General features: G+C 54.9%; 1 protein-coding gene across 6 annotated transcripts in view; it reads right to left on the reverse strand.

Annotated features, from left to right (window-relative positions):
* Window positions 1-27,948, reverse strand: part of LOC116951164 (uncharacterized) — a 93,025-nt gene that overhangs the window by 29,279 nt on the left and 35,798 nt on the right. For 5 of the 6 annotated variants that reach the window (XM_076073476.1, XM_076073475.1, XM_076073474.1 and 2 more), the window contains exon 2: window positions 9,289-9,674. In XM_076073476.1, coding sequence (XP_075929591.1) covers window positions 9,289-9,506 — 218 coding nt within the window. In that variant the 5' untranslated portion in view covers window positions 9,507-9,674. Of the gene's footprint in view, window positions 1-9,288; window positions 9,675-18,919; window positions 19,025-27,948 lie in introns of those variants that run through there. The other variant, XM_076073477.1, reaches the window with a different exon arrangement.

Here is a 27,948-nt window from a genome sequence, read left to right on the forward strand (position 1 = left end):
AATATTCCTGCAGTCACGAAAGCTCCAAATCAAGTTTGTTCCATCTCGTTCGTCTCTCTTGGAACAAAGCTCCGTCACAATATTATTATTATTATTGTTTTTGTTATTGTCGTCATTCTGCTCGGTCTCTCCACGGCGCGTCGGTGCCGCGGGGGACATCAGTGAGGCTTGGAGATGGCGGAGGAGCAGAAACAGTTCAGATGCCACACGGGGGTCACTAATTTGATCCTCAAGACACAGGATTAAACGGATCGATAATGGCCTTCAGCAACGATGTCCACGAATCGAGGAAATCGTTCAAAGCCCACCAGTCAAAGCCCAACCGCCACACAGGATGAGTTTTAGTCGTTATCCATCGTCATGGTTACACTTGGCCATTCCAATGCTGGACGAAGGCCTTCCCAAGCCTTCGCAACATCTCACACAGCCTTGAGACAATCCACACAGGACCTGCTCACGATAAAAAAAAATACGTATTCATTTGTGCATCTCGTTTGCCCAGGTAAATCCTGAGTCTCAAGAGCCGGGGGGGGGGGGGGGGGGCCCTTCCAAGTTTTCTGCAGTAGGGGACGGAATTGCTGTCGTGTGCGCGATCCGAATTGGGAAGAAATCGGAGAACCCGGAGGAAACCTACACCTGGAACGGAGAGGCACGGGAGTCGGGAATCCAACCCAGGCTCTTCTCTCCGTGACCACTGCGCTGCCTGTCTGCCGCCCGCTTTAGAGAGCACCTCAACGCAAAGTGCACCGACGCGGTAATGGAATGACCGTACAAACCATTACCCTAATTACCGCGAACAAAGTAAGATGGTAGAGAGGGAGAGGACGCATACACGGGCACACAATCAGCCACAGAGAACCGCGACTGCCGGAGGTATTAGCGAGCGCCTACTTAGGTCAGTACTGCACACGCGCTCACGAGCATCACGTCCGCCCGGTCTCCTTTGTCTTCCCCGTGCTCACACAGGCACACAGTGAAACGTGGGGAGGGTTATAAATAGCGCGGGAAGCAGACGCGTCTCAAAGACACCACCGCCACGCAGGGGCGGTTGGCACATTCACGTCCCCGCGGAAGCCCGGTGAGAACACCGGGGACTGAGGCGCCGCCGTTTTCCAAAACCCGCAAACTTTAACTGCCCTGGACCGCAAACACCAACCACTAACCCCAAACCAGAGCACTAAACCCTAACCCCTACATCCCCAACCAAGAAAACCCCGAGGGGCAGTGCCACGGCCCGGCTGCAGCTCGCCGCTCGTCGCGGACTTTCTCGGTTCGATTCTGGCAGGCCGGCCTGGTTAATACTGCGGTGGGCGTAAGTGGTGTCTGCTTCGCAGCAGATGTTAAATATTCCGTGACGTCGTTTTGCGAAGAGTAGGGCGTTGCGTGCCGGTGTCCGCTTCCAAACTTGGCGACGTTTTAAACGTTTACTTCTTCGGGAACCGCGTGGCAATCGTCGTTTTCCCGCTGTGAACGCCTGGCAGGGCTTTCTTGAAAAAAGAGTCTTGAGGCTCACAGAGACTTGCCTGAGTCAACAAGCAGAACGATAAATAAAAACAGTAAAACCCGGAACCATAATCCTCACCCCTAACCAACCTGTACAGGCTACACATCTTAGGCTGAGTGGACCTGGAGGGGGCCCCTCCAAGCAGTAATATATACTAATCCATTGTTTTTATAAGAGCGTCTTTCACACGGCAGGGAGTCTCAGAGCACTTCACACCCGATAAGCGACTTGCATCTCATCCCAAAACACCTGAAGGGCACACCCCGGTGCCAGCACTCCCTGTCACCCCCCCACTAGCACGAGTCCGCCAGTAGTGGGCGCTGTTGCTATGCGTGAAATTCCAATTGAGTCATCCGCAATGTAATTTTTCCGACTATTGGCCAACTTGGATCCCGGCGCCGGCAAACGACGGCGTCCTCGTTTCCAACGCCGTCGCGGAATTGCCAAACGATGGCCACGGCCGGGCATCCGATCCGGGTCGGGCGGACGCCGGTCGCTGGCGACGATGTGCCACGTGGGTGGCCGGAAATCGAACTCCTCGTGTGGCCAGAAACGAGGCCCGGGCCATTAAAAATTCCCCGCGAGGGACAAAGAGAGAGCCCCACCCGCGCGGCCGCCACCGTGCAAGGCTGTGGGCCCCATCCAGTGAGCGGGCACCGGCTACAGGGCCGGCACCACCCACCGGGAGGGTGTTGCGGCCACCAGCACCACGCCCAGCCAGTCGCCTTTGTCTCCCACCGTTGACTAAAAATATAACCCTACCAGGTAATCGCTTGAAATGCCGAGTCGACCTCAGGGAGGCCCAGGCCCTGTTCGGATAGAACGTGCCGCAGATGCTAGCCGTGGCCGAAACTCCGGTGTGTACGTTCATAGGCGCAACGTGCGAGCCACTGAGCCACCACTCGCATACCCACGCACACAGACAAAGATTGCACACCCCCACCCCGCTCACCACCGATATAGCCTGAACAGACTGTTGGGGCAAGTGCAACGCATACAGACGCATCGTTGAAAGCGACCACCCCGAGCAGGTCAAGCGGTCCTCATAGCGACGGAGCAGAGCGCTTGCATCTCAAAACAGCTTACTCCCCCGCAAAATGAAAGACAAAGATCCCCCGTGCAGCCTTAATAGACTGTAGGAGCAAGTGCTACTGGCCGGCATGGCACATGAGGAGGGGGTGGCCAGCACCACGCCCGACTTCCTTTATCTACCAAGTGGCGATGTTTACACATTGCACCAGGAACTCCTTTTGAGGCCGAGTAAACCTGGGGAGGACCAGTACCGGTTCAGATAATCGTGACTGGTGTTGACTGTGAGCAGGAATAGAACGTGGGTCGTGGGATTCATAGCGGAGTGTGCTAACCGTTGCACCACTGCTTCCCACTCGCACACACACACACACCTATGCGAGCCTCTAGAATGTACTTGGAGCCTAAAGGCCAGCAATTAAATTTGAGTTGCCGGGTTTGTTTGGCAGTCCTAACCACCATGCCACGCACACAAAGACAAAGATCAACCATATAGCATTAACACTATCAGGGCAAGTGATGTTAGCGAGCACCTATGAAGGTCGGCACGGCACACAAGGGTTACCAACACCACGCCCAACCACCTTTGTCTCCCCAGTGGAAATGCTCACACAGCGCAAGGTACTTATTTAACGCTGAGTAGACCCAAGGGAGCAGAAATCAAACTGGGGTCGCTGGGTTCGTAGCGCAGTGTGCTAAATCACTGCGCGACCTCTCACCACTGCGCCACGAACACACGGACACGCAACACGCGCAAATACACGCACCCCTCGCTCTCCCTCCTACACTCGGTATCTAATGCCACCTGTCTACATGCATGAGAGGCACCGTACATACACGCAAACCGTGTGCCGCGACACGGGAACCAAAAACATGCCAAAGCACACGCAATTACCATCACCATCAGCAACATACCCATACGTGAACCTGGCCTGGCCTCCCCGAGGTGGTAAAATGCTGCAGTGCGGTCAGCGTGAATAACAGGGCTGAGACGACGGCGCGCTACCGTGATCGGCACAGGACGCCAGCACGGTGCATTCAATCAGCGCTGTGCCAACTCAGTCTCACCCGTCGTACTCACTCAGAGCCACACGTCACCTACTCAGAGCCACACGTCACCTACTCAGAGCCACACGTCACCTACTCAGAGCCACACGTCACCGTACCCACTCAGAGCCACACATCACCGTACTTACTCAGAGCCACACGTCACCCTACTCACTCAGAGCCACACGTCACCGTACTCACTCAGAGCCACACGTCACCCTACTCACTCAGAGCCACACGTCACCGTACTCACTCAGAGCAACACGTCACCCTACTCACTCAGAGCCACACGTCACCCTACTCAGAGCCACACGTCACCCTACTCACTCAGAGCCACACGTCACCCTACTCAGAGCCACACGTCACCCTACTCACTCAGAGCCACACGTCACCCTACTCAGAGCCACACGTCACCCTACTCACTCAGAGCCACACGTCACCCTACTCACTCAGAGCCACACGTCACCCTACTCACTCAGAGCCACACGTCACCCTACTCGGAGCCACACGTCACCCTACTCAGAGCCACACGTCACCCTACTCAGAGCCACACGTCACCCTACTCACTCAGAGCCACACGTCACCCTACTCACTCAGAGCCACACGTCACCCTACTCACTCAGAGCCACACGTCACCCTACTCACTCAAAGCCACACGTCACCCTACTCAGAGCCACACGTCACCCTACTCACTCAGAGCCACACGTCACCCTACTCAGAGCCACACGTCACCATACTCACTCAGAGCCACACGTCACGCTACTCACTCAGAGCCACACGTCACCCTACTCACTCAGAGCCACACGTCACCCTACTCACTCAGAGCCACACGTCACCTACTCACTCAAGAGCCACACGTCACCATACTCACTCAGAGCCACACGTCACCCTACTCACTCAGAGCCACACGTCACCCTACTAACTCAGAGCCACACGTCACCCTACTAACTCAGAGCCACACGTCACCCTACTCACTCAGAGCCAGACGTCACCGTACTCACTCAGAGCCACACATCACCATACTCACTCAGAGCCACACGTCACCTACCCACTCAGAGCCACACGTCACCCTACTCACTCAGAACCACACGTAACCGTACTCACTCAGAGCCACACGTCACCCTACTCACTCAGAGCCACACATCACCCTCCTCACTCAGAGCCACACGTCACCCTCCTCACTCAGAGCCACACGTCACCCTACTCACTCAGAGCCACACGTCACCATACTCACTCAGAGCCACACGTCACCCTACTCACTCAGAGCCACAAGTCACCATACTCAGAGCCGCACGTCACCCTACTCACTCAGAGCCACACGTCACCCTACTCACTCAGAGCCACACGTCACCCTACCCACTCAGAGCCACACGTCACCCTACTCACTGAGCCACACGTCACCGTACTCACTCAGAGCCACACGTCACCCTACTCACTCAGAGCCACACGTCACCCTACTCACTCAGAGCCACACGTCACCCTACTCACTCAGAGCCACACGTCACCCTACTCACTCAGAGCCACATGTCACCCTACTCACTCAGAGCCACACGTCACCGTACTCACTCAAGAGCCACACGTCACCCTACTCACTCAGAGCCACACGTCACCTACTCACTCAGAGCCACACGTCACCTACTCACTCAGAGCCACACATCACCGTACTCACTCAGAGCCACACGTCACTGTACTCACTCAGAGCCACACGTCACCCTACTCACTCAGAGCCACACGTCACCCTACTCACTCAGAGCCACACGTCACCCTACTCACTCAGAGCCACACGTCACCTACTCCCTCAGAGCCAGACGTCACCGTACTCACTCAGAGCCACACATCACCATACTCACTCAGAGCCACACGTCACCTACCCACTCAGAGCCACACGTCACCCTACTCACTCAGAACCACACGTAACCGTACTCACTCAGAGCCACACGTCACCCTACTCACTCAGAGCCACACATCACCCTCCTCACTCAGAGCCACACGTCACCCTCCTCACTCAGAGCCACACGTCACCCTACTCACTCAGAGCCACACGTCACCACTCATTCAGAGCCACACGTCACCCTACTCACTCAGAGCCACACGTCACCATACTCACTCAGAGCCACACGTCACCCTACTCACTCAGAGCCACAAGTCACCATACTCAGAGCCGCACGTCACCCTACTCACTCAGAGCCACACGTCACCCTACTCACTCAGAGCCACACGTCACCCTACCCACTCAGAGCCACACGTCACCCTACTCACTCAGAGCCACACGTCACCGTACTCACTCAGAGCCACACGTCACCCTACTCACTCAGAGCCATACGTCACCCTACTCACTCAGAGCCACACGTCACCCTACTCACTCAGAGCCACACGTCACCTACTCACTCAGAGCCACACGTCACCTACTCACTCAGAGCCACACATCACCGTACTCACTCAGAGCCACACGTCACTGTACTCACTCAGAGCCACACGTCACCCTACTCACTCAGAGCCACACGTCACCCTACTCACTCAGAGCCACACGTCACCCTACTCACTCAGAGCCACACGTCACCTACTCACTCAGAGCCACACGTCACTGTACTCACTCAGAGCCACACGTCACTGAACTCACTCAGAGCCACACGTCACTGTACTCACTCAGAGCCACACGTCACCTACTCAGAGCCACACGTCACCCTACCCACTCAGAGCCACACGTCACCCTACTCAGAGCCACACGTCACCCTACTCACTCAGAGCCACACGTCACCGTACTCACTCAGAGCCACACGTCACCCTACTCAGAGCCACACGTCACCCTACTCACTCAGAGCCACACGTCACCCTACTCACTCAGAGCCACACGTCACCGTACTCACTCAGAGTCACACGTCACCGTACTCACTCAGAGCCACACGTCACCCTACTCACTCAGAGCCACACGTCACCGTACTCACTCAGAGCCACACGTCACCCTACTCACTCAGAGCCACACGTCACCCTACTCACTCAGAGCCACACGTCACCTACTCACTCAGAGCCACACGTCACCCTACTCACTCAGAGCCACACGTCACTGTACTCACTCAGAGCCACACGTCACCCTACTCACTCAGAGCCACACGTCTCCCTACTCAAGAGCCACACGTCACCCTACTCACTCAGAGCCACACGTCACCTACTCACTCAGAGCCACACGTCACCCTACTCACTCAGAGCCACACGTCACCCTACTCACTCAGAGCCACACGTCACCCTACTCACTCAGAGCCACACGTCACCCTACTCACTCAGAGCCACACGTCACCCTACTCACTCAGAGCCACACGTCACCCTACTCACTCAGAGCCACACGTCACTGTACTCACTCAGAGCCACACGTCACCCTACTCACTCAGAGCCACACGTCACTGTACTCACTCAGAGCCACACGTCACCCTACTCAGAGCCACACGTCACCCTACTCACTCAGAGCCACACGTCACCCTACTCACTCAGAGCCACACGTCACCCTACTCAGAGCCACACGTCACCCTACTCACTCAGAGCCACATGTCACCGTACTCACTCAGAGCCACACGTCACCGTACTCGCTCAGAGCCACACGTCACCCTACTCACTCAGAGCCACACGTCACCCTACTCACTCAGAGCCACACGTCACCCTACTCACTCAGAGCCACACGTCACCTACTCACTCAGAGCCACACGTCACCCTACTCACTCAGAGCCACACGTCACTGTACTCACTCAGAGCCACACGTCACCCTACTCACTCAGAGCCACACGTCTCCCTACTCAGAGCCACACGTCACCCTACTCACTCAGAGCCACACGTCACCCTACTCACTCAGAGCCACACGTCACCCTACTCACTCAGAGCCACACGTCACCCTACTCACTCAGAGCCACACGTCACCCTACTCACTCAGAGCCACACGTCACCCTACTCACTCAGAGCCACACGTCACTGTACTCACTCAGAGCCACACGTCACCCTACTCACTCAGAGCCACACGTCACTGTACTCACTCAGAGCCACACGTCACCCTACTCAGAGCCACACGTCACCCTACTCACTCAGAGCCACACGTCACCCTACTCACTCAGAGCCACACGTCACCCTACTCAGAGCCACACGTCACCCTACTCACTCAGAGCCACACGTCACCGTACTCACTCAGAGCCACACGTCACCGTACTCACTCACAGCCACACGTCACCCTACTCACTCAGAGCCACACGTCACCCTACTCACTCAGAGCCACACGTCACCCTACTCACTCAGAGCCACACGTCACCTACTCACTCAGAGACACACGTCACCCTACTCACTCAGAGCCACATGTCACCGTATTCACTCAGAGCCACACGTCACCCTACTCACTCAGAGCCACATGTCACCTTACTCACTCAGAGCCACACGTCACCCTACTCACTCAGAGCCACACGTCACCCTACTCACTCAGAGCTACACGTCACCCTACTCACTCAGAGCCACACGTCACCCTACTCACTCAGAGCCACACGTCACCCTACTCACTCAGAGCCACACGTCACCCTACTCACTCAGAGCCACACGTCACCCTACTCACTCAGAGCCACACGTCACCTACTCACTCAGAGCCACACGTCACCCTACTCACTCAGAGCCACACGTCACCCTACTCATTCAGAGCCACACGTCACCCTACTCGCTCAGAGCCACACGTCACCCTACTCACTCAGAGCCACACGTCACCCTACTCATTCAGAGCCACACGTCACCCTACTCACTCAGAGCCACACGTCACCCTACTCACTCAGAGCCACACGTCACCCTACTCATTCAGAGCCACACGTCACCCTACTCGCTCAGAGCCACACGTCACCCTACTCACTCAGAGCCACACGTCACCCTACTCACTCAGAGCCACACGTCACCCTACTCATTCAGAGCCACACGTCACCCTACTGACTCAGAGCCACACGTCACCCTACTCACTCAGAGCCACACGTCACCGTACTCACTCAGAGCCACACGTCACCCTACTCACTCAGAGCCACACGTCACCCTACTCACTCAGAGCCACACGGTACCCTACTCACCTCAGAGCCACACGTCACCCTACTCACTCAGAGCCACACGTCACCTACTCAGAGCCACACGTCACCCTACTCACTCAGAGCCACACGTCACCTTACTCACTCAGAGCCACACGTCACCCTACTCAGAGCCACACGTCACCCTACTCACTCAGAGCCACACGGTACCCTACTCACTCAGAGCCACACGTCACCCTACTCACTCAGAGCCACACGTCACCGTACTCACTCAGAGCCACACGTCACCCTACTCACTCAGAGCCACACGTAACCGTACTCACTCAGAGCCACACGTCACCCTACTCACTCAGAACCACACGTCACCCTACTCAGAGCCACACGTCACCGTACTCACTCAGAGCCACACGTCACCCTACTCACTCAGAGCCACACGTCACCCTACTCACTCAGAGCCACACGTCACCCTACTCACTCAGAGCCACACGTCACCCTACTCACTCAGAGCCACACGTCACCCTACTCACTCAGAGCCACACGTCACCCTACTCACTCAGAGCCACACGTCACCCTACTCACTCAGAGCTACACGTCACCCTACTCAGAGCCACACGTCACCTACTCACTCAGATCCACACGTCACCGTACTCACTCAGAGCCACACGTCACCGTACTCACTCAGAGCCGGCGGCCATGGCTCGCTCGTGTCGGGCCTGCTCGCCGAGGGAGGCGCGTCGCAGCAGCAGCAGCGCCGTCGTGCTCGCGGTGGCGGCGATGACGCTGGCACTGGCGGCGGTGTTCCCGGCAGCGCTGATCGCGGCGACCGTCGTGGCCGCCTGGCCGTCGCTCGCCGCCGGGGCGCGTGGCTGTCGCGAGCCACTCGCGCGCCGCCTCATGGCGAGCGCCGGGGGGAAGGCGCGTCTCCCAGCGCGGGGCGGACGCCATCGGACATCTCACCCGGCGGCGGCGGCGGCGGCGGCGAAGTTGGCAAAGTCGTCGAAGGCGGAAAAATCGGCGAAGGCGGCGCGGCCACGGGGTCCCCGGCCCGGCCGCCTCTCGCGCTCCTGCACGCGGGGAAGGTGAGGGGGGGCGGGGGGGGGAACGACTTCAGACTCCGAGGCCATCGACCTCGGCGGCACGCAGCGGGGCCTCCACCGTGCCAAGAAGTAGTACCAAGGCTACGTCAGCCAGCCTGTTACTGCACACAAGGGGCACACCGATAAGGAGGCCCTGCTAAGAGTGCTCACTGGATGTCAGTCAAACTGAAAGTTGGAAATTAGGCAGTTTAACTTAAAACCCGAATGTACTCGCTGGACTTGAGAACCTGGTTTCATCACAACTCGGCCTATGCGAGTCTACGGGTCTCTATGCGAGTCCACCGGGTCTCTATGGTGGCCGGGCTGAGACCATCAACTCACTGCAATGAAGAACTCGGTTTCGTTAAACCGACTTATTCACTCTGAACTCTGACCTCACTGGCCACCTCTGTACAAGTGCCACCTCACGTTTCTGTTTGATTTCGTGCTAAGAGCACTTTTCAGGATAGCGCTGCATTGAAATGTTTGGATGTATTGTCGCTCGTCCACCCCAGGACAGCCCCACCGAGCCTGTAGACTCTTTTCCAGGAAGAGTCCTGCCAAGTTTGTCGGTGTAGTGGGTGACGCTGCTGCGTGTAATCCTAATTGAGTCATTTGCATGAAATTTTTCAGCATTGGGAAGTTTAGATAATTCCCGTTAAACTGTACGCTTTTTTTTAGCTATGGGAGGAAATCCACGGAGAACAGGGGGCGAGAGAACATACAAACGCCACACAGACGGGCACCCGAGTCGAAAATTGAACCCAGGCACTTGTGTTACCACTGTGCGACATGTGGGGAGGAAGTTGGAGCACCTGGAGAAAACCCACACATACGAGAGGGGGTAACACTCAAAGTTCCGCACAGATAGGGTTCAATCCATTTGCTTTACTCCATCGCCGCCCGAGTCTTCAACACAGAATTTCCAAGTGTCCCGCACAACCACGTGGTCGGCCACGTTCGGGGTCATATGGCACGTGGGCTGTGCTCGTCAGTAACCGACAGGGGCTTCCGGTCTGTCTCATCAGCAGGGCGCGACGCAAATCAACAACGAGGATGTGCGACCGACGTTAGGGGCACAGGTCAATCCGTGACCTCGGAAGATCACGGGGTAGAAATTTCGGCGCAGGAGCAACCGGGATTTGAACCCACGGAGTGTTACTCTCCACAACGCGGCACTCAAGTTTAATCGACACGAGCGAGATGACGGTCTGTGGAGAGACCTGGGCAATGATTTAAACTGACCGCCTGCGTGGTGCGGGACGCTGCGTTCCAAGCGGTGCGAGCTCAGCCGGCTGACCCAACGAGATTGTCTCATTCATGCTCTGTCATCTCCTGCGACGGAGACGAGGGGGCTCGACTGGAAACCCATCCAAATCGTTCCGGCGGCAAAGCCAGACCGCCCGCATTCATCACCCGCTTTCGCTCACAGCGGGGGCAGGGGGGGGACGGGAAGCGGAGGCGCAGTGGTCAGCGCACTGCGCTATAAACCCAAGCGCCACTAACATTATTCTGGGTCACGGCGAACATGAGCGGCGAGCGATATCCGTTCCGGTCCTGGGTTCCCCTCGCGCACAGCAACCCGCCGCTGGCCGGCGCGGTGAAATATTATCAAACAACGGCCGCACATTACCCAGTCGGGCGGCAATCATCGCCGCCCCTCCCCCCGCCTACTGGTAGACTAATGCCCGCCGGTAGGCCAGGTCCCAAGTTGGCTTGTGCAAAAAAAATGGGCGAGCCGCCACAGGTCGTGCCCTTTCAAATGTGTAGAGGTGACATGAGATATCAAAGCGCTGCGAGGCACCCCGGCGAATAGGGGGACGTGATATCAAAAACACAGAACGTGACCGTCACGATCTGTCTCGGTCCACGTGGAAATCAAGTCCGGAGGATCGAGGCACTGGTGCACGCCCCCTGTTTACAGCCCCTGAGCCAGTGATGGAAATTCCACATTCCTATGGGGGGGGGGGGGAGGCGCGAGTTTCTCCAACAGTACGGAGACCAATTGCCAAGTCCCTCGCACAGTGGTACTCTCATTTTATCGATGCTGGAGGGACGATTGGCCGAGTCAACCCCCAAGCGGGGTGTGAATTCAGAACCCTCTCATTGCGTGCCGCCGAGCCACCTGGCCCCACGATGCAACGCACCGCAGCGCGCTGGAACGTATTACTTACGTGGATTCACGTGAATTATTAGACACGTGATCTGCGAATGTTCCGTGTAGGCTCATGCAGAAAAATGTACTGTACCAATGAGAGACAAATCTAATTTATGGCCGAGTCGATCTAGGAGAGGGCTAGAACTGGTTCGGATTTTACTCGCCACTTATGTTCAGCGGCTGGAAATGGAACCCAGATAATCACGTTCGTACCGCAGTGCACTAGCCACCGTGCCACACACGCACACACATATACGCATGCATGCACGCACGTGCACCTCACACACAGGCATCGAATGTCTACACTTGATGCAACCTGTCAAGGATTTTAATACACACACGTATGCATACAGCACACACAGACCACACACACACAGGTTACACACACACACACATACAGGGTACACTCGCATTCAAACAGAGCACACACACGCAAAAATAAAGATAAATATCCCCGTATAGCCTTAACAGACTGTTGGGCCAAGTGCTGTTTGCGAGCACCAATGAAGGTCAGCACGGCACACGATGGCCAGCACCACGCGCGGCCACCTTTGTCTTCTAAATGGCGATGTTTACACACAGCACCAGGTACTCATTTTAAGGCTGAGTCGACCTAGGGGAGGTCCAGTACCGGTTCAAGTAATCGCCACTGGTGTTGACTGTGAGCAGGAATAGAACTTGGGTCACCGGGTTCATAGCACAGTGCGGCAACCAAGATCCTACCGCTCCCCATAAACACACAGGTAGTATAGGAACACACACAAGGTACACACACACACAGTACACACAAACACTACAACAACCGCCATTCGCCACAAAGTGGCGGTGACGTCCCCACGACACAAACACAAGGTATAAACACAAACAGGGTACAATACACAGGGTACACACACACAGGGTACACACACACAGGGTACAATACACACAGGGTACACACACACACAGAGGGTAAAATACACAGGGTACACACACACACAGAGGGTAAAATACACAGGGTACACACACACACACAGGGTACAATACACAGGGTACACACACAGGGTACACACACACAGGGTACACACACACAGGGTACACACACACACAGGGTACAATACACAGGGTACACACACACAGGGTACACACACACAGGGTACAATACACACAGGGTACACACACACAGGGTACACACACACACACAGGGTACACACACACAGGGTACACACACACAGGGTACACACACACAGGGTACAATACACAGGATACACACACAGGGTACACACACACACAGGGTACACACACACACAGGGTACACACACACATACACACGTGATCCTGCCACGTAAACTACACCTGGAAGCAGGGCACTGTGTGCTCACAGTGCACAACTCACCAAGTCTGAGATGTCACAAACCGGTCGACGGCAGACTACCCATCATCCGCGTGCGGTCCGTAAAACGAAAACCCTGTTTGTGGGAAATCGTCGTGACTTGTCTTACGGGACAGACCGACCCCTGCCAAGGAAATGTGGAATTTACCCCACCGGTTCGGGGCCCCATTGCTCATTTCCGCAGGGAGACGGCGACATTTTGTAATGGATTTCTGTTCTCCTGTGGCCCCTCGTGATGCCATTTTCTTCATTAAAATGGCACACCACCCCCCCCCCCCCAGACTATTTTAATGCACAATCTCCCCTCCCCCTCCACCCAGCCTGCCCCCCACCCCCGCCCCCTCATGTGTTGTGAGAGGAGGCCACATTTAGATGCCCCTGTAATTGCACACTGCATTGTACTCACACTCGAGATGTAATCATTTCACCCACACCACACACAATCACACCATCACGAGGCACAACTCCGATTGGTTCTCGTGGCTGCGAGTGTCGCCACCGGTAGCAACTGCAGCGGGGGTGTAGAGGTTTGTGTCTACGGTAACGTACGGTAACGTACGGTAACGTGCGGTAACGTGCGGTAACGTGCGTACGGTAACGTAGACACCACCCGTACGTTACCGTCGTTTTGCCTGTCTGGCCTCGGAAAAGTCTCGTCGAGTCTCGAAAGTCTTTTTTTTCAGGAGGGAGCTGCCAAGTTTTTCGCTGGAGGGGGAGGGGGGATGGCGATGACGGGCTGCTGCTGCTGCGTGCGATTCCAAAGTGCACATAGCCTGGCACAAGTGCTGTGGTGATGTTACCGCCACTTAGCGGTGAATGACGGTTGTTGATCCCAATTGAGTAATTTTTACAGGCATGTTATCAGCACTGGGATGTTGTTGCCGATACCGGATACACTGCGTGTGCGTTTGTTAAGTTATGGGAGAAAACCCCTGCAGCTCCCTTCCACCCGATTATGACTCAACAACAACAGCAATTATAGAATATTGTCAAGACACTGCTATGTGAAGGCATCCACAATGCCGTGTCGGTCGTGGGGTTGACTATACTTCACTGCACTGACCAGGTTGGTGTAGCATGGCCAAGTGACGTGCATCAATCAGAAATAATCCCCTCTCGCACGCACGGTTCAACGCGTGCTTCACGATTGCCAGAATGCATTTCAGTTAATGAATCTATACACCGTTTGGGACCAGGACAGAACCCCTCTCTTTAGTCGTTGTTTGCGAGCACCTATTAACACGCTGCCACGGCACCCACGTGCGGCGGCTGGCATGGGCGAGCCCGGGCACCACCAGTGGCCAATGCTGACCACAACCACCTCCCGCTCTCATTGAGGCTGAGCCGAGCTCCAGTGGATGCCACAGATGGACACCACGGCCTTGGCATCGAAGCCACGTTACCAGGATCGCAGCAAAGTGTGCAAAATCGCTGCGCAAGCACTCCTCAAATAAACCCACAGCTGCCATTCGCAACTGCATGGTGACGACGTCGGAATAGAACCTGTGCCAGACGAGGTGCACTTTGAGGACATCGAGTGAAATGTGGAAGGCCCGCTGGTAAGGAGTCACAAGACAGACCCAGGTGTTATGAGTAGATTGAGATGATTGGCAGATGCACCATCTGTGCCCCCCACTGTATTTTTGCTGCCCGGATGCTCCGTTCGTTGTTGAAAGCGTTGCTCCTCCGTCCTCCACTGTGGTTCCAGAGTGAATGCCAACAATTGCCCGGTAGCTTTTGCACTGGCCGGTAGCTCCCTTCACAAGCCTCCTCCACAGAGGCCGATCTTGACACCACTGGTACCAATCACCAGACAATCCAATCAGTTCCAAATCCTCCCATACCACATCAGCCCACCGCTTTCGTAGTCCAGGCCTCATCCGTTCTGCTCCATCATCTGGGTTATGTGACACAGTCAACACGTCCGCCTATTCATAGAAACAAATGTTCGCAGAAAGTGTGCGTACACGGGTACACGATTCTGTATTGAAAAACGTGCCTTAACGAAGATGCCCCAATATCAATCGACTAATTGGGCTACAGCTTTTAGAGAGCACCTATCAAGCCAGGCGCGGTGCGCGGGAAGGCGGTAGGGCAAGCACCAAGCCCGGCCGCCTCAGTCTCGCCGGTGCCGGTGACCGCACACTACACCAGGTACTCATTCACGGCGGTCAACCCGGATCCGGTTCTGACACCGCTTGTCACCGACGTCAGCGGTGGTCTGGAATCCAACTCAGGTCGCTGGGTTCTTGGGCGGTCAGCGGGTCACCACATCGCCATTGCCCACGTGTGGAGTGCACGCACGCACGTGCGCTCGGAGCACAATGCAAACGTACACACATTGTGTACGTCTGCAGGCGCACGCTAGCTGCAGTAATTATTCACAAGGCCGCACAGGACGGGGAACACACACCGTGCTGCAAAAAGCAGCACAAAGGCTGGTGTGCACCCGCCTGTGCGGGGAGCGGTGTTGTACCGGTTAGCGCCACGTTGCGCTACGAATCCAGCGGCCCAAATTCTAGTCCCGCTCACGGTCAACACCAGTGACGATTATCTGAACCGGTTCTGGGCCACCCCAAGGTCGACTCAGCCTCAAATGAGTACCTGGTGCTGTGTGTAAAAGACGGCCGGGCGTGGTGCTTGCACCCACCTCAAGAGGTACTCGCTAATAGCCCCAACAGTTTGTCAAATTATATATATGAGGATATCTGTATTTTGTCTTGTATATGAGCGTGTCTGTGCGTCTTTTGGTGTGTGTGTGTGCAAGTAGCTGCGTGTGTATTCAATGTGTGCGTGTCTGTGCCTTTGCGTGTGCGTGCACGCAAATCGCTGTGTGTGTGTGGGCGCGTGCCTGTGTATGTGTCTGTGTGTTTGTCTGTGTGTGGCCGCCTGTCTGTGCGTGTATCTGTGTGTGTGGGTGCGTGTATCTGTGTGTGTGGGTGCGTGTATCTGTGTGTGTGGGCACGTGCCTGTGTGGGTGTTTGTGTGTGGCCGCCTGTCTGTGTGCGTCTGTGTGTGTGTCTGTGGCCGTGTGTGTGTCTGTGGCCACCTGTGTGTGTGTCTGTGTGTGTGTCTATGTGTGCGTGTCTGTGTGTGGCCACCTGTCTGTGTGTGTCTGTCGACTCAGCCTCAAATGAGTACCTGGTGCGATGTGTAAACATCGCCACTGGGGAGACAAAGGCGGTCGGGCGTGGTGCTGGCCACCCACCCCCTCTTGTACCGTTCCGGCCTTCATAGGTGCTCGCTAACAGCAATCGCCCCTACAGTCTGTTGAGGCTACACGGATCGTTTGTCTTTGTCTGTGTGTGTCTGTGTGTGTGGACGCGTGCCTGTCTGTGTGTGTGTGGCCGCCTGTCTGTGTGTCTGTGTATGTGTCTGTGTGTCTGTGTATGTGTCTGTGTGGCCGCGTGTCTGTGTGTCTGTGGCCGCGTGTCTGTGTGTGTGTCTGTGTATGTGTCTGTGTCTGTGTCCGCGTGTCTGCGTGTCTGTGTGTGTCTGTATGTGTGGGCGCGTGTCTGTGTGTCTGTGTATGTGTCTGTGTGTGTGGCCACGTGTCTGTGTGTGCGTGTGTGTCTGTGTGTGCGTGTGTGTCTGTGTGTGCGTGTGTCTGTGTGCGTGTGTCTGTGTGCGTGTGTGTGCGTGTGTGTCTGTGTGTCTGTGTGTGTGTGTCTGTGTGTGTGTGTGCGGCCGCGTGTCTACGTGTGGTGGTTTATATCTGGCCATGCGTGACATCAGCGGAAATTTCTATCGCAACACATTCTGGGCCTCTTCTCATTTGTTTCAGCCCCAAATGAGTTACCTGGTGACAAGGGAGCGAGACAAAGGTGGCTGGGGCATGCATCACGCCTCTGTCTACATCGTCGGTCCTCTTGTCGCACCATCCTTAACAGGCGCTGGCTAACAGCAGTCTCGATTGGCTCAGCGGGGAATCTATTCGTGCGTGCGTGCGAGAGATGCGTACGTGTGTAATAAGAAGAGCGGTGGGACCAGTGGTTGGCGCAATGCGTTGACGTCCGTTTGATTCGCGACCGCAGCCGATGTCAGTGACGGGTGATATCTCAACTGGACCTGGGTCTCCGCCAGGTCAACTCAGCCTTAAATGAGACCTTGATATAGTGTGTAAATATCGGCAATGGGGAGACAAAGGCAGCTGGGGTGAGTCCTGACCACACGATTCTCTCATGCACCCTGCCGGACTTAATAGATGCTCACTAACATCCCTTTCCCCAACAGTCTAAGGCCATAAGGGGGATCTCTGTTGAGATGCCCGTGTTTAAGGTGTATAGTGTGTGGGGAGCGGTAGTGCAGTGGTTAGCGCACTGCGCTACCAATGAAGCCACCCGAGGTCGATTTCCACTCACGGCCGACACCAGTGACAAATATCCGAACCAGTCCTGGGCGTCCCCAAGGTCGACCCAGCCATGAATGAAACCTGGTGCCGTGTGCAAACATCAACAATGGGGAGAGACAAAGGCAGTCGGGTGAGGCGCTGGCCACCTCGTGTGCCGTGCAGTCCTTCACAGGAGCTCGCTAACAGCACATTCCCCAACAGTCTGGTGAGGCTATAGGGAGATCTTTGTCTTTGTGTACACATGCACCCATACTCCACTGAAGCAAGGTCTCGCATCAGCCCCAACACAGACGTACAGTGCATTCTTCAATGATTGCCTCGCCTCTCCAGCCTCCTACCCCTCCCCTCCTCACCCACCCCCTCACCACAGCCGCTCTCACATCCATTCCCATGATGCCACAGTCATGTGATTAGCACACCACCCACCCCCAACCTCCACAATGCTCATGCGGACACACACACCGAGACGTACACAGACACCCACAGCAGTGACACGTACACACATAAAAGGCACACATTCAAATATGCAGACATACGCAGCAATGAGACACACACAGGCATACAATGACACACACGGGATTAAAACCGATACATCACATACAAAAATGACATACATATTTAAAAATACACGCATAGTGGCACGTACACACAAATTTACAAATACAAGATCCCACGTAGTACCTTAAAAGCGGGCACCTATGAAGGCCAACATGGCACACGAGGGGGGGGGGGGGGAGTGGCCAGAACCACGCCAGGCCGCCTTTGTCTCCCCAGTGCTAATGTTTACATACATCAGCCAAGTACTCATTGAAGGCTGCGTCGACCTAGTCGAGGAGGGCCCAGGAGGACCGGTTCAGAACCGATGTTGGCCGTGACAGACAATGGAACTCGGGTCGCAGTGTTCTTAGCTCAGTGAGCCAACCACTGCGCCACCACTCCCCCATACACGGATACACTGATGCATACAGAGACATACTCGCACGGATTGAACACAGCAGCACGTAACAAGAACAAAGATCCCCCCGTATATCCTTTAACAGACTTGTGAGGCAAGTGCTGTTAGCGAGCACCTATGAAGGCCTGAACGGTAGGCGAGGGGGTGGGTGGCCAGCACTAGGCCCGTCCACCTTTGTCTCCCCAGTGGCGATGTTTACTACACACCGCACCAGGCACTAATTTGAGACCGAGTCGACCTAGGGGCAGCCCATGCCCGATTCAGATAATCGTCACTGGCGTTGACCGTGAGCGCTCACCGCTACACCACCGCTCCCCTCTAGCGAGAACACGCACACGCATATAACAGAGCACTTTTAGCGCAATAACACTGCACCAAAACAACCACCTTTGTGTCTCACCGGCGGCGACGTTCAAACGCGGCTGCTGCAGGAGCTCGCCTGGATAGGGGCCGAGATGACCCCGCTGACGGCTCGCGCCCGGTCACGGTGCACGAGGCGCCGCGCCAACCCCGACCACTGCCACCACCCCCCCCCAACCCCCGACGAGATTTGTTTGCGTGAATTAGCGACGTTTGTTCGAGTAGCAGGGGTGGAGCAAAGGGCGCAATGAACCATGCCACCAGAGTTCGATTCCAGGTCACGGCCGGCATGAGTGGTCCCGACTCAGCGGTCAAACAAACCCCCAAGCCCTCATCCAGCAGTGGATTCAAGTTAAAAGTTAATTTTGTTTAACCGAGCTGAGACCAGGATAATCGTCTCTTTCGCAACAGCGACCTGGGTTGACAAAGGGGAGCCACATACGTACACAATCGAGTAAAGAGGGTTGGGTAAATCGATAGGATGGGATATAACAATACAGCAATACTTTCTCAGGAGAACGCATATTCACAAGCAGAATGTAAGCGGGCGCGACCCTGAATAACAAGCACACACAGAGAGCCACTGGGAATGTAAACCACTGGGCTCACGTAGTCCACCACTCCTTGCTACGTTGGAAACGTCTCACTCGGTGTAAATGAGAGGCTGGGTGGGCCGTCCCATCTGGTTGTCACTGAGTGTTACACATCCTCAAAGTGATGGGATTTTTTTTCTTCCAACAAATGCCTCGGAGATCAAGAGTGCTGAGCAAAGGTTTTTAATACGGACGGCCGCCCGCGATGAAACCGGGCTCTCAAGTGTCACGAGATTATGGGTCTCAGTCCAGTCACCGAAGACTGCACACTAAACTAAAAAAAAATAGATATTACATTTATTTTTCACACATTTTTAGCAAAATTCAGATAACAGCACCGTGCGTAGGAACGTGCGACTCCTACTGTGGAGAGATACAAGCCCCACTTTTAAGGATCTTTCCGTGATGCATTCTCCGGGCTCGGCACACCACCACTCGGTGAGATTTCCAAACGAGATTGACATCATACCGATCGCCAGATCTCGAAACTTCCCAAGGGGGCGGGGCGTGACATATCAAGCATTCTAAATAGGGCCCTACCTTAATAAAAAAAAGAAAAACACACGCGAAATTAAAATTTTCCGGTAAATATCAATGAAACACCAATTTTCAGGGTCTGAAGGGGGGGGGGGGGTGCACAATTGCCCCCTCATCGCCCCCAATGGCGGAGCCAGGATTTTCAGGTCAGGGGGGGGATGGGGGCAACCCCTCCAGCAATGACAAATGATAGAGGAGTTGTTAGTAAGCAAGGACTTGTCCCTTGCTTTTTAATCGACGCGCGTGTGCGACGATGACGCAGCCACCGATCGAGGGTCGAATTCGAACCGCATTGTGTGATCGGCATCGCGCTCGCTGAAGGTGTCGATGCCTTCGGGGAAGTCGTGGACTGTATATGCAACTGCGCACAATTCTGTGAGTCACTTATAACAACTGCTTTGCCGTTACTTATTGCCAATCATGGACTCAGACTATTGTCCTATCATCTCATAGAGTCCCTGGCACGTAGTAACATGCTGCACAGTGGCAGTGGGTGGTCGCAAAATGCCGATTTATTACTAACTAGCTTTACTACCCGGCTTCGCCCGGGACTTGGATTCACCACGCCCGGCCGCCTTTGTCTCCGCAGTAGCGATGTTCATACACCACACCAATAACTAGTTTGAGGCCGAGTCGACCTAGGACCGGTTCAAATAACCGTCACCGGTGGTGGCCGTGAGCGGGTATCGAACTCGGGTCGCCGGGTTCGTAGCGCAGCGCGCTAACCACTACACTACCGCTCCCCCCACACAGACACACACAGCGCGCTAACCACTACACTACCGCTCCCCCCACGCACACGCGCGCACGTCCATAGGTACACACACACAACTTTCAGGGTGCGTACGGCAGTAAACGACTGAAATAATAAAGCAATGCTGCGCGAAGAACGCCTTAGACCTGCAACACATTTGTATGGCACTTAACTCGCGGAGGGTTGGGGGGGGGGATACGTGACGTCAGCAGGCACACTCCGTTACGCTTCCGCATGCGCGGGTGACATGACAGATGTGACGTCACAGCTCACTTGCCGTGCAAAATATATGCATTATTGTGGCCCCCCTCCCAAAAAAAAATATACAAAAGTCTATTTTTATAGTTTTTGCATGGTGTACAGTCTGGAAAGTACCCACATGGCAAATTTCAAGTTTGTTGCATTTCGGGAAGTACGCTAAACATTTTGAACTGACACGCATATTCACAAATTTCCCTCTTATGTATAAACCCCAATGATCCAATCGAAATTCGGGATTTAGATTGGATCAATGGGGGGGGGGGCACGTCCCACCCCACCCCCACTGGCTCTGCCAGTGATCGCCCCCACCTTGGATGCACCGCTGGCCATCGCTGCAAATCGAAACACGTTTTACGATGCACATATTGACGCGGTGGTTATTTTCTGAGGTTTAAGAGCGCACGTGCCCCATGTGAGTGTGCGCGTTAATGCCTGCCGGTGAACGTGCGCACTGTCCGCATGAGTGCAGAGCCGATCTTATTTTTTTTTAAACACAGTTGCTGAGCACCGGGGGTCCAATAAGGCCCAAAACGTCAAGCGGCCAGCCACAAATGGCACACTATCCAAGTTGGAAATGCACAAGTGTGTAACACGTTTCCTGCATTGAGCGAAGGTGATTCTGAGAGCTTGGGAAAAGAGGCGACGGACGGGAGGGAATTCCAGATGGAGGGCTCAGGAAGGGAAGGGTTGTGACTTGCAGCGCAGTGCCGGAACACGGAATGGATGGGCCAATCCGGTGCACACAGGGATCAATTACACGCAACAATGTCCTCATGCCCCGGTGATAGTGAACCGTGTTCACAATCCCCAGGGCTCGCCCACACACAAGTTCCACATTCCCATGGCAAAATCCAGTTTATCCAGGAAGGAGCCGAGTCAGTGCATAAAGGAATTTGAACTCATGACCGGCAAAAATGACTCGGCCACTTATTAACCTCAGTGCTTCTACGTGTTAAATGTCTTTGTGTGCTCGTGTATGCACACACGTGCGTGGGGAGTGGCAGTGTAGCGGTTAGCGCACTGCACTATGAAACCAGCGACCCAAGTTCTAGTCCCACTCACGGCCAACATCAGAGCATAATATCGGACCTAGTCCTGGGCCACTCATAGGTCTATTTAACCTTACAATGAGGAGTAATGGTACGGTGTATAAACATCGCCACTGGGGAGACAACGGTGGCTGGGCGTGGTGCTGGTCACCCAACCCCTCGTGTCCATGCCGACCTTCATAGGTGCTCGCTAACAGCACTTGCCCCGACAGTCTGTTAAAGGCTATACGGGGAATCTTTGTTTGTTCGTGTGTTTGCCCTGTGTCCATGGGTAATGCGGGCATTTCTTTTTGCGCGCATGGCTGCATATATCTGTGCATGTGTGTATCTAAAAAACCTTGAAACGTGTGTGTGCTGGTCTTCTCGGCCACGGTCATGCCCTCCCTTCTCTATGCTTGCGAAACGTGGACCCCCTAATGGAACATCTTCGCCTGTTAAACACATTCAGGCTGGTCTGCCTACGATCCATCTTGGGTTTAACCAGGCTGCATTGTGCGAGGAGCTCACAAACCCTCGAAAGATCTGGACAGTTCCATCTGTGAGCTCCTCCGGCAGGCAAGGCTGCGATGGCTGGGTCATGTAGCCCACATGCCCAGCCACCGCATGATAAAACAGCTTTTGTTCGGCCTGATAAAGGGGGCTAAACGGGCACGGCACGGGCTAGAGAAGAGATGGAGTAATGTGGTACAGGAGGATATGGAGCTCAGTGGACTTGCCAACAACTGGTACCAGCAGTGTCAAGATCGGCCTCTGTGGAGGAGGCTCGTGAAGGACACTACTGGGCAATTGAGGCAGTCGCCCTCCAACAACAACGGAGGGCGGTGGAGCGACGCTCACAACAACTAGCAGAGCGTCGGGCGGGTAAAACGCAGCAAGTTGGCACAGTAGGAGGCACGGGCGGTGCATCGGCCAGTTCTGTCAGTCAATCCATGGCGTCTGGGTTTGCCCCGTGACCTCCTGCCAGCGGGCGTTCGACATTTCACGTGGCCTCAAGGTGCACATAGCTTGGCACAAGCGCCGTGGTGACGTCTCCGTCACTTAATGGCGAATGGCGGTTGTTGTTGTGTGCTGACCACCCACCCCCTCGTGTGCGCGCTGGCCTTCATAGGTGCTGCTTGCTAACAGTCTTAGGCTATAGGGGGATCTTTGTGTGCGTGAGTGCGAGCACCTCTAAGCCTGTATATGATTCTGTGGGGAGCGGTAATGTAGCGGTTTGCACGCTGCGCTAATAACCCAACAACCCGAGTTCTCGTCTCACTCACGGCTACCACCAGTGACAATTATCTGAATTGGTACTGGGCCTCCCCTAGGTCGACGCAGCCTCAAAAAGAGAGTACCTGGTACAGTGTGTAAACATCGCCACTAGGGAGACAAAGGCGGCCAGGCTTGGTGTTTGCCCACCCACCCCCTCGTGTGCCGTGCCGGCCTTCATAGGCGCTCACTAACAGGACTTGCCCCAAAAGTCTGTTAAAGGCTATACGGGGAATCTTTGTCTTCGTATTTAAGATTCACACAAACCCAGCTGCCTCACGCATATCCCTCCTCCTCCTCCGCGACCCCCTCTCCACCTCTTGGCACCGGGAGTTGCATATCCGGCTGCACAACTGTACGCAGGAAGACTCCACACTACTACTGTACGGCGCCTTGCAAGCACCAAAATGGCGTGGAGAGGGCGAGAGAGAGGCGGGGGAGCCAGGGGAGAGAGGACCGGGACCTTCCCCAAACCACAAACATCCCCCCAGGCGGGCGGCCAGAATCACACAGCACATTCCTTCAACGCCGCCAGTGAACAACACGCAAGCCTCACCGGCTGATGCCCGGGGATCACAGCCGAGGGGGGGGAAAGACGCGGGTTCACCTCCACAGCTTCGTTTGTGGCAGTCCCATAGATTGGTTTTGTGAGCGTGATGCGCTACGGACCCGCTACGGACCCGCCACGGACCCGCCAATCTGTTTCTCTGGCCACGGCTTGCATTGGTGGCGAGTGAGATCTAAACGGAGCCCTGGGTCTTCTCCCACACCCACTCCCCCCCCCCCCTTTGCCAACCCGCACTAACCAGCGTGGTCAATAATGGTCAAACAATACCTGTGATTGACATAGAGGGGGAAGGCCTTCATCCAACAGTGGATTGAGTCGACTGAGAATACAGTTTGCACCCTCTGCCAAAACGAGCAGAGGCCACCGGTCCCGCTCCGCGCTGCTCCCCCAACCACGGTGACATCTGACCGCATTCACTGTGGACGGTGTTGACGTCAAGGAGAGGGCAAGAAGGAATAAGTAATATTTAAAAATACTTTTTTTTTTAAACACGCTTTAATGAAATGTACCGTACGAGTAATGGCAGAACTCCACCACGACTCTAGGAAGTGGCCCCCGAAGCTTGCCACGACGTAAGGGGACCGTGGTGATTTACAGCCAACGTGAGTTCAGCGTGGACAATTAGACCCAAGCCGAAACATAACATATAACAAAAAATAGTTAAAAAATATATATTTTTTATTTGTTATGATATAATATAGTAGTCATCAGTATGACATAAGTATACCAAGTTTGCAGTCGATACCCCATTGGGAAGTGGGTTAACATTGAGTTACAAGATTTGAGGATACAACAGACAGCGGAGTTAAATAAAAGCGTGTAAAAAAATAAAACAAAAACATACGAACACGCGTTTGTCCCTCGACAAATCTTGAGCGAGCGATAATCATGGCAGCGCTGGCACCAGGTACGTTCGCAGACCTGGCGAGGCAACGGTGCTCGAACAGCCGAAGACTTTTACCGCTGGTTTTTGCGCATCCATGCTTTGCGGAATGGTTTCATCAATTTGCTTGTGTTAAACCGACGCTTGCTCGGAAAAAAATCACTCCCAGAAGGCTGCGCGCGGCTGATGGGATGTGTCACACAAATACTTTAGTCATCTACGGGAGTTACCGTGGTCCCCGGTTGGCAGACGACGGACGGGCAAGCTAATGCATATAAGCTTTCAAACCTCGGTCGAAAACGTTAAATAACAATATACATCCCTTTGTCAATCCACTGCTGGATGAAGGCCTCTAACACGTCAGCCATGGTATTGTTCGACTCCACTGCGTTTGTCAGTGTGGTTAGTGAAAATGGACCCCCGGAAAAGCTTGTTTTTCACTCCCTAGTGAAGTTAGCCGTGGCCACGAATCTACCTCTGGTCGCCAGGTCCATAGCACAGCGTGCTAACCACTGTGCCACCGCTCCACACCCACATGTTTATATACTCTACTGTACACCTGATATTTATATCCAGAGTCTGACATACTCTCTCTCAATTGGACACACTTTTTTTGCTGAACAAACCTCAAATGGAATATTACACTTTGGGACTTTTCAGTGCCGAGACCATCAACTTGCTCAACTTGAGAACCCGGTTTATAATGGCAAGCGACAACACGGATTCAAGACCCAGCATCTACGCAGTGCCAGCTCAGTACAAAGACACAGCCACGTGGGCCCACCCCCAGGAGGCAACCACGCTCATTCCCAGAGCGTACTGGCTCGGTGCTCCGACACGGCCATTACGAGCGCCCCCTGAGCCATGTCAACGCAGCGTCAATGATTGACGGAATGTAATGGTGCACGACAGGCACCCCCCCCCCCACCAACCGTGAGCTCCCTCCTCTCAGTCTTATCGAGGAGTCCGGCTTCTGCTCAGCCACCACCTTTGTCCCCGGGGTCATAGTTTAAGAAAAACGTTCCGTCTGTATTCGCGGTGACCGTCTGCTTCATGGCGTGGGGCGTTCACTCTGCGCCCTGGGACATTTCGCAACGAGGCGCCCGCCCGCCCGCCCGCCCGCCCGCCGCTAAGCCGGGCGTGATGGTGGTGGCGCACGCCCGCAGGCCCGGCGTTCTGCAGAATCACGCCGACACTGCCCCGTCTGTGAAACTCGCAACTCGCAACCCGCACGCCCGTCCAGTGCTATCCCCTCGCACGGGTGGGTTTTCTCCGGACGCCCGAGCTGCCCACCGCCGACCCCCACCCACGCGCTGCGCTTCACACGTTAAAAGAATTGGCAGAACAGAGGGAGAACATGCAAAGTGTGGAAGTGAATTGATGACCTTAATACAAAACAGCGCATCACATTTCAATGTAAAATTCCTCCCAAGACTCCGGGACGCCTCCCCCTCTCACCGCAGCCACGGCGGCGTGCAGTCACTGCAACAGCTGGAGCCTGACCGTCACTTCCTAAGCCCCCCCACCGCTCACGGCCAATCGCACGCCGAGCTGAGGAGCAGCCCAGAACCATTTCACAAAACAAAAGGCATGGTATCTGGGTGACGCCGCAGCAGTGATGTCGGCAATGACGGTGTTACGTATCAAGGTTAGGGATACATAGTATATCTATCAAGTCTCAATCGAGCAACATGCAATGTGGCGCTATGGGGTTGACTCTGCCCATCGTAAGTCAAGGATAAATGAAATAAAAAACACTGTGGGGAATCAACAGTGGTCATTAATTTGACAGAGACCCGAGCGTTAGAATATCTCCGGCAATCGTGAGCAATGTTGCACGGTCGGTAGAGCGGGGAGCGTGCAGAGAGCGTGGAGAGGGCGGCGTGTGGGAGAGTAAGTGGGGAGAGCGGGGATATTGTGGAGAGCATGGAGAGCAAAGAGAGGGCAGAGAGCGGGGAGAAGGTGGGGCACGGGGAGTGGGGAGCGCAGGGAGTGTGGAAAACACGGAGAGCGGGGAGAGGGTGGAGCGCAGGGAGTGTGCGGAGAGCATGGAGAGACAAGAGAGCGGAGAGATGATGGAAAGCGGGGAGAAGGTGGAGCACAGGGAGTGGGGAGAGCGGGGAGAGCAGGGAGAAGGTGGAGAGCGGGGAGCATGAATCTCGTGTGGGTGAATGTTCCCACATGTCTGGGTTTTTGGCAAAATCGCCCCAATGACTTCATCACCCGCGATGAAACCAATCGTCAGTGCGATGAGTTTCAAGCCTTTAGTACAGACATGAAAATCAGACCTTTAAACGTGTTTATGCTGCAGGTTCCACGAGTTTCAATGCTAGATATGTAACAAACATTTTCCTCCACCATCGCTATTTCCAAGTCGAGTCACGATTCGGGGGGGGGGGGGGGGGGTTGCAGTTCAATTCAAGAATCACATTCTCTTTGTCTCCTTTGAGTGGTCTCCTGGCGTCGGTGTCTCTTTCGCTCGTCTCTCCATTTTATATAAAAAAACACAATTCAATCTCTAACGCACGCACGGAGAACGGTGACACAGGCCAGCGGGAGCGCGTTCAACGATCGTTCGACGCTCGTTGTAGAGGTTCGCATTTGGAATCCGGCAGGCCTCCCCGGTTATTTTGGTTAATAACCATGGATTACATTATGTCCGCTTCACAGTGAACATCACAGATCCCTTGACGTAATTCCAACAGAGTGGGCCCTCGTTTGCCAGCATCATGGTCCAAATTTGCTCAATTAAAAAAATCACCACCAAATTACTCATACGTGGCAACATCACACACTACTGACAGACTAATGTCCGCTTGCAGGCCAGATGCCGAGCAACCTTGTGCCGCACGGGGACAGCTGCCCCCTGGGGGTGCCCTTTAAAATGTACTGAGGCGACGAGATGCGATGATGCACGCCGCTTTGTCGCGTGCTAGGAGCTCCGAGATGCCCCGGCGTAGAGGAGGATGGTCGGCTCCATCGAACACGACCCATTATCGCCGTGACGCGAGAATCGATTTCATCCCACGAGTCGCCACCGTCCACCGAGACGGGGTCGCGGTGGCGCGCTGGCTCGGTGGAGAGCGCCGCGTCCGCGAGGCCTCCTCCCGAGCGATCGTCGCGCGGCCAGCGGCCTGGCGTGACAGCGGGCGCCTTGCCGGCCAAAAATAGCC

This window comes from Petromyzon marinus, chromosome 42, assembly GCF_048934315.1.
Source record: "Petromyzon marinus isolate PM22_M1 ecotype Great Lakes invasive population chromosome 42, UKy_Petmar_22M1.pri1.0, whole genome shotgun sequence".
Classification (NCBI taxonomy): domain Eukaryota; kingdom Metazoa; phylum Chordata; class Hyperoartia; order Petromyzontiformes; family Petromyzontidae; genus Petromyzon; species Petromyzon marinus.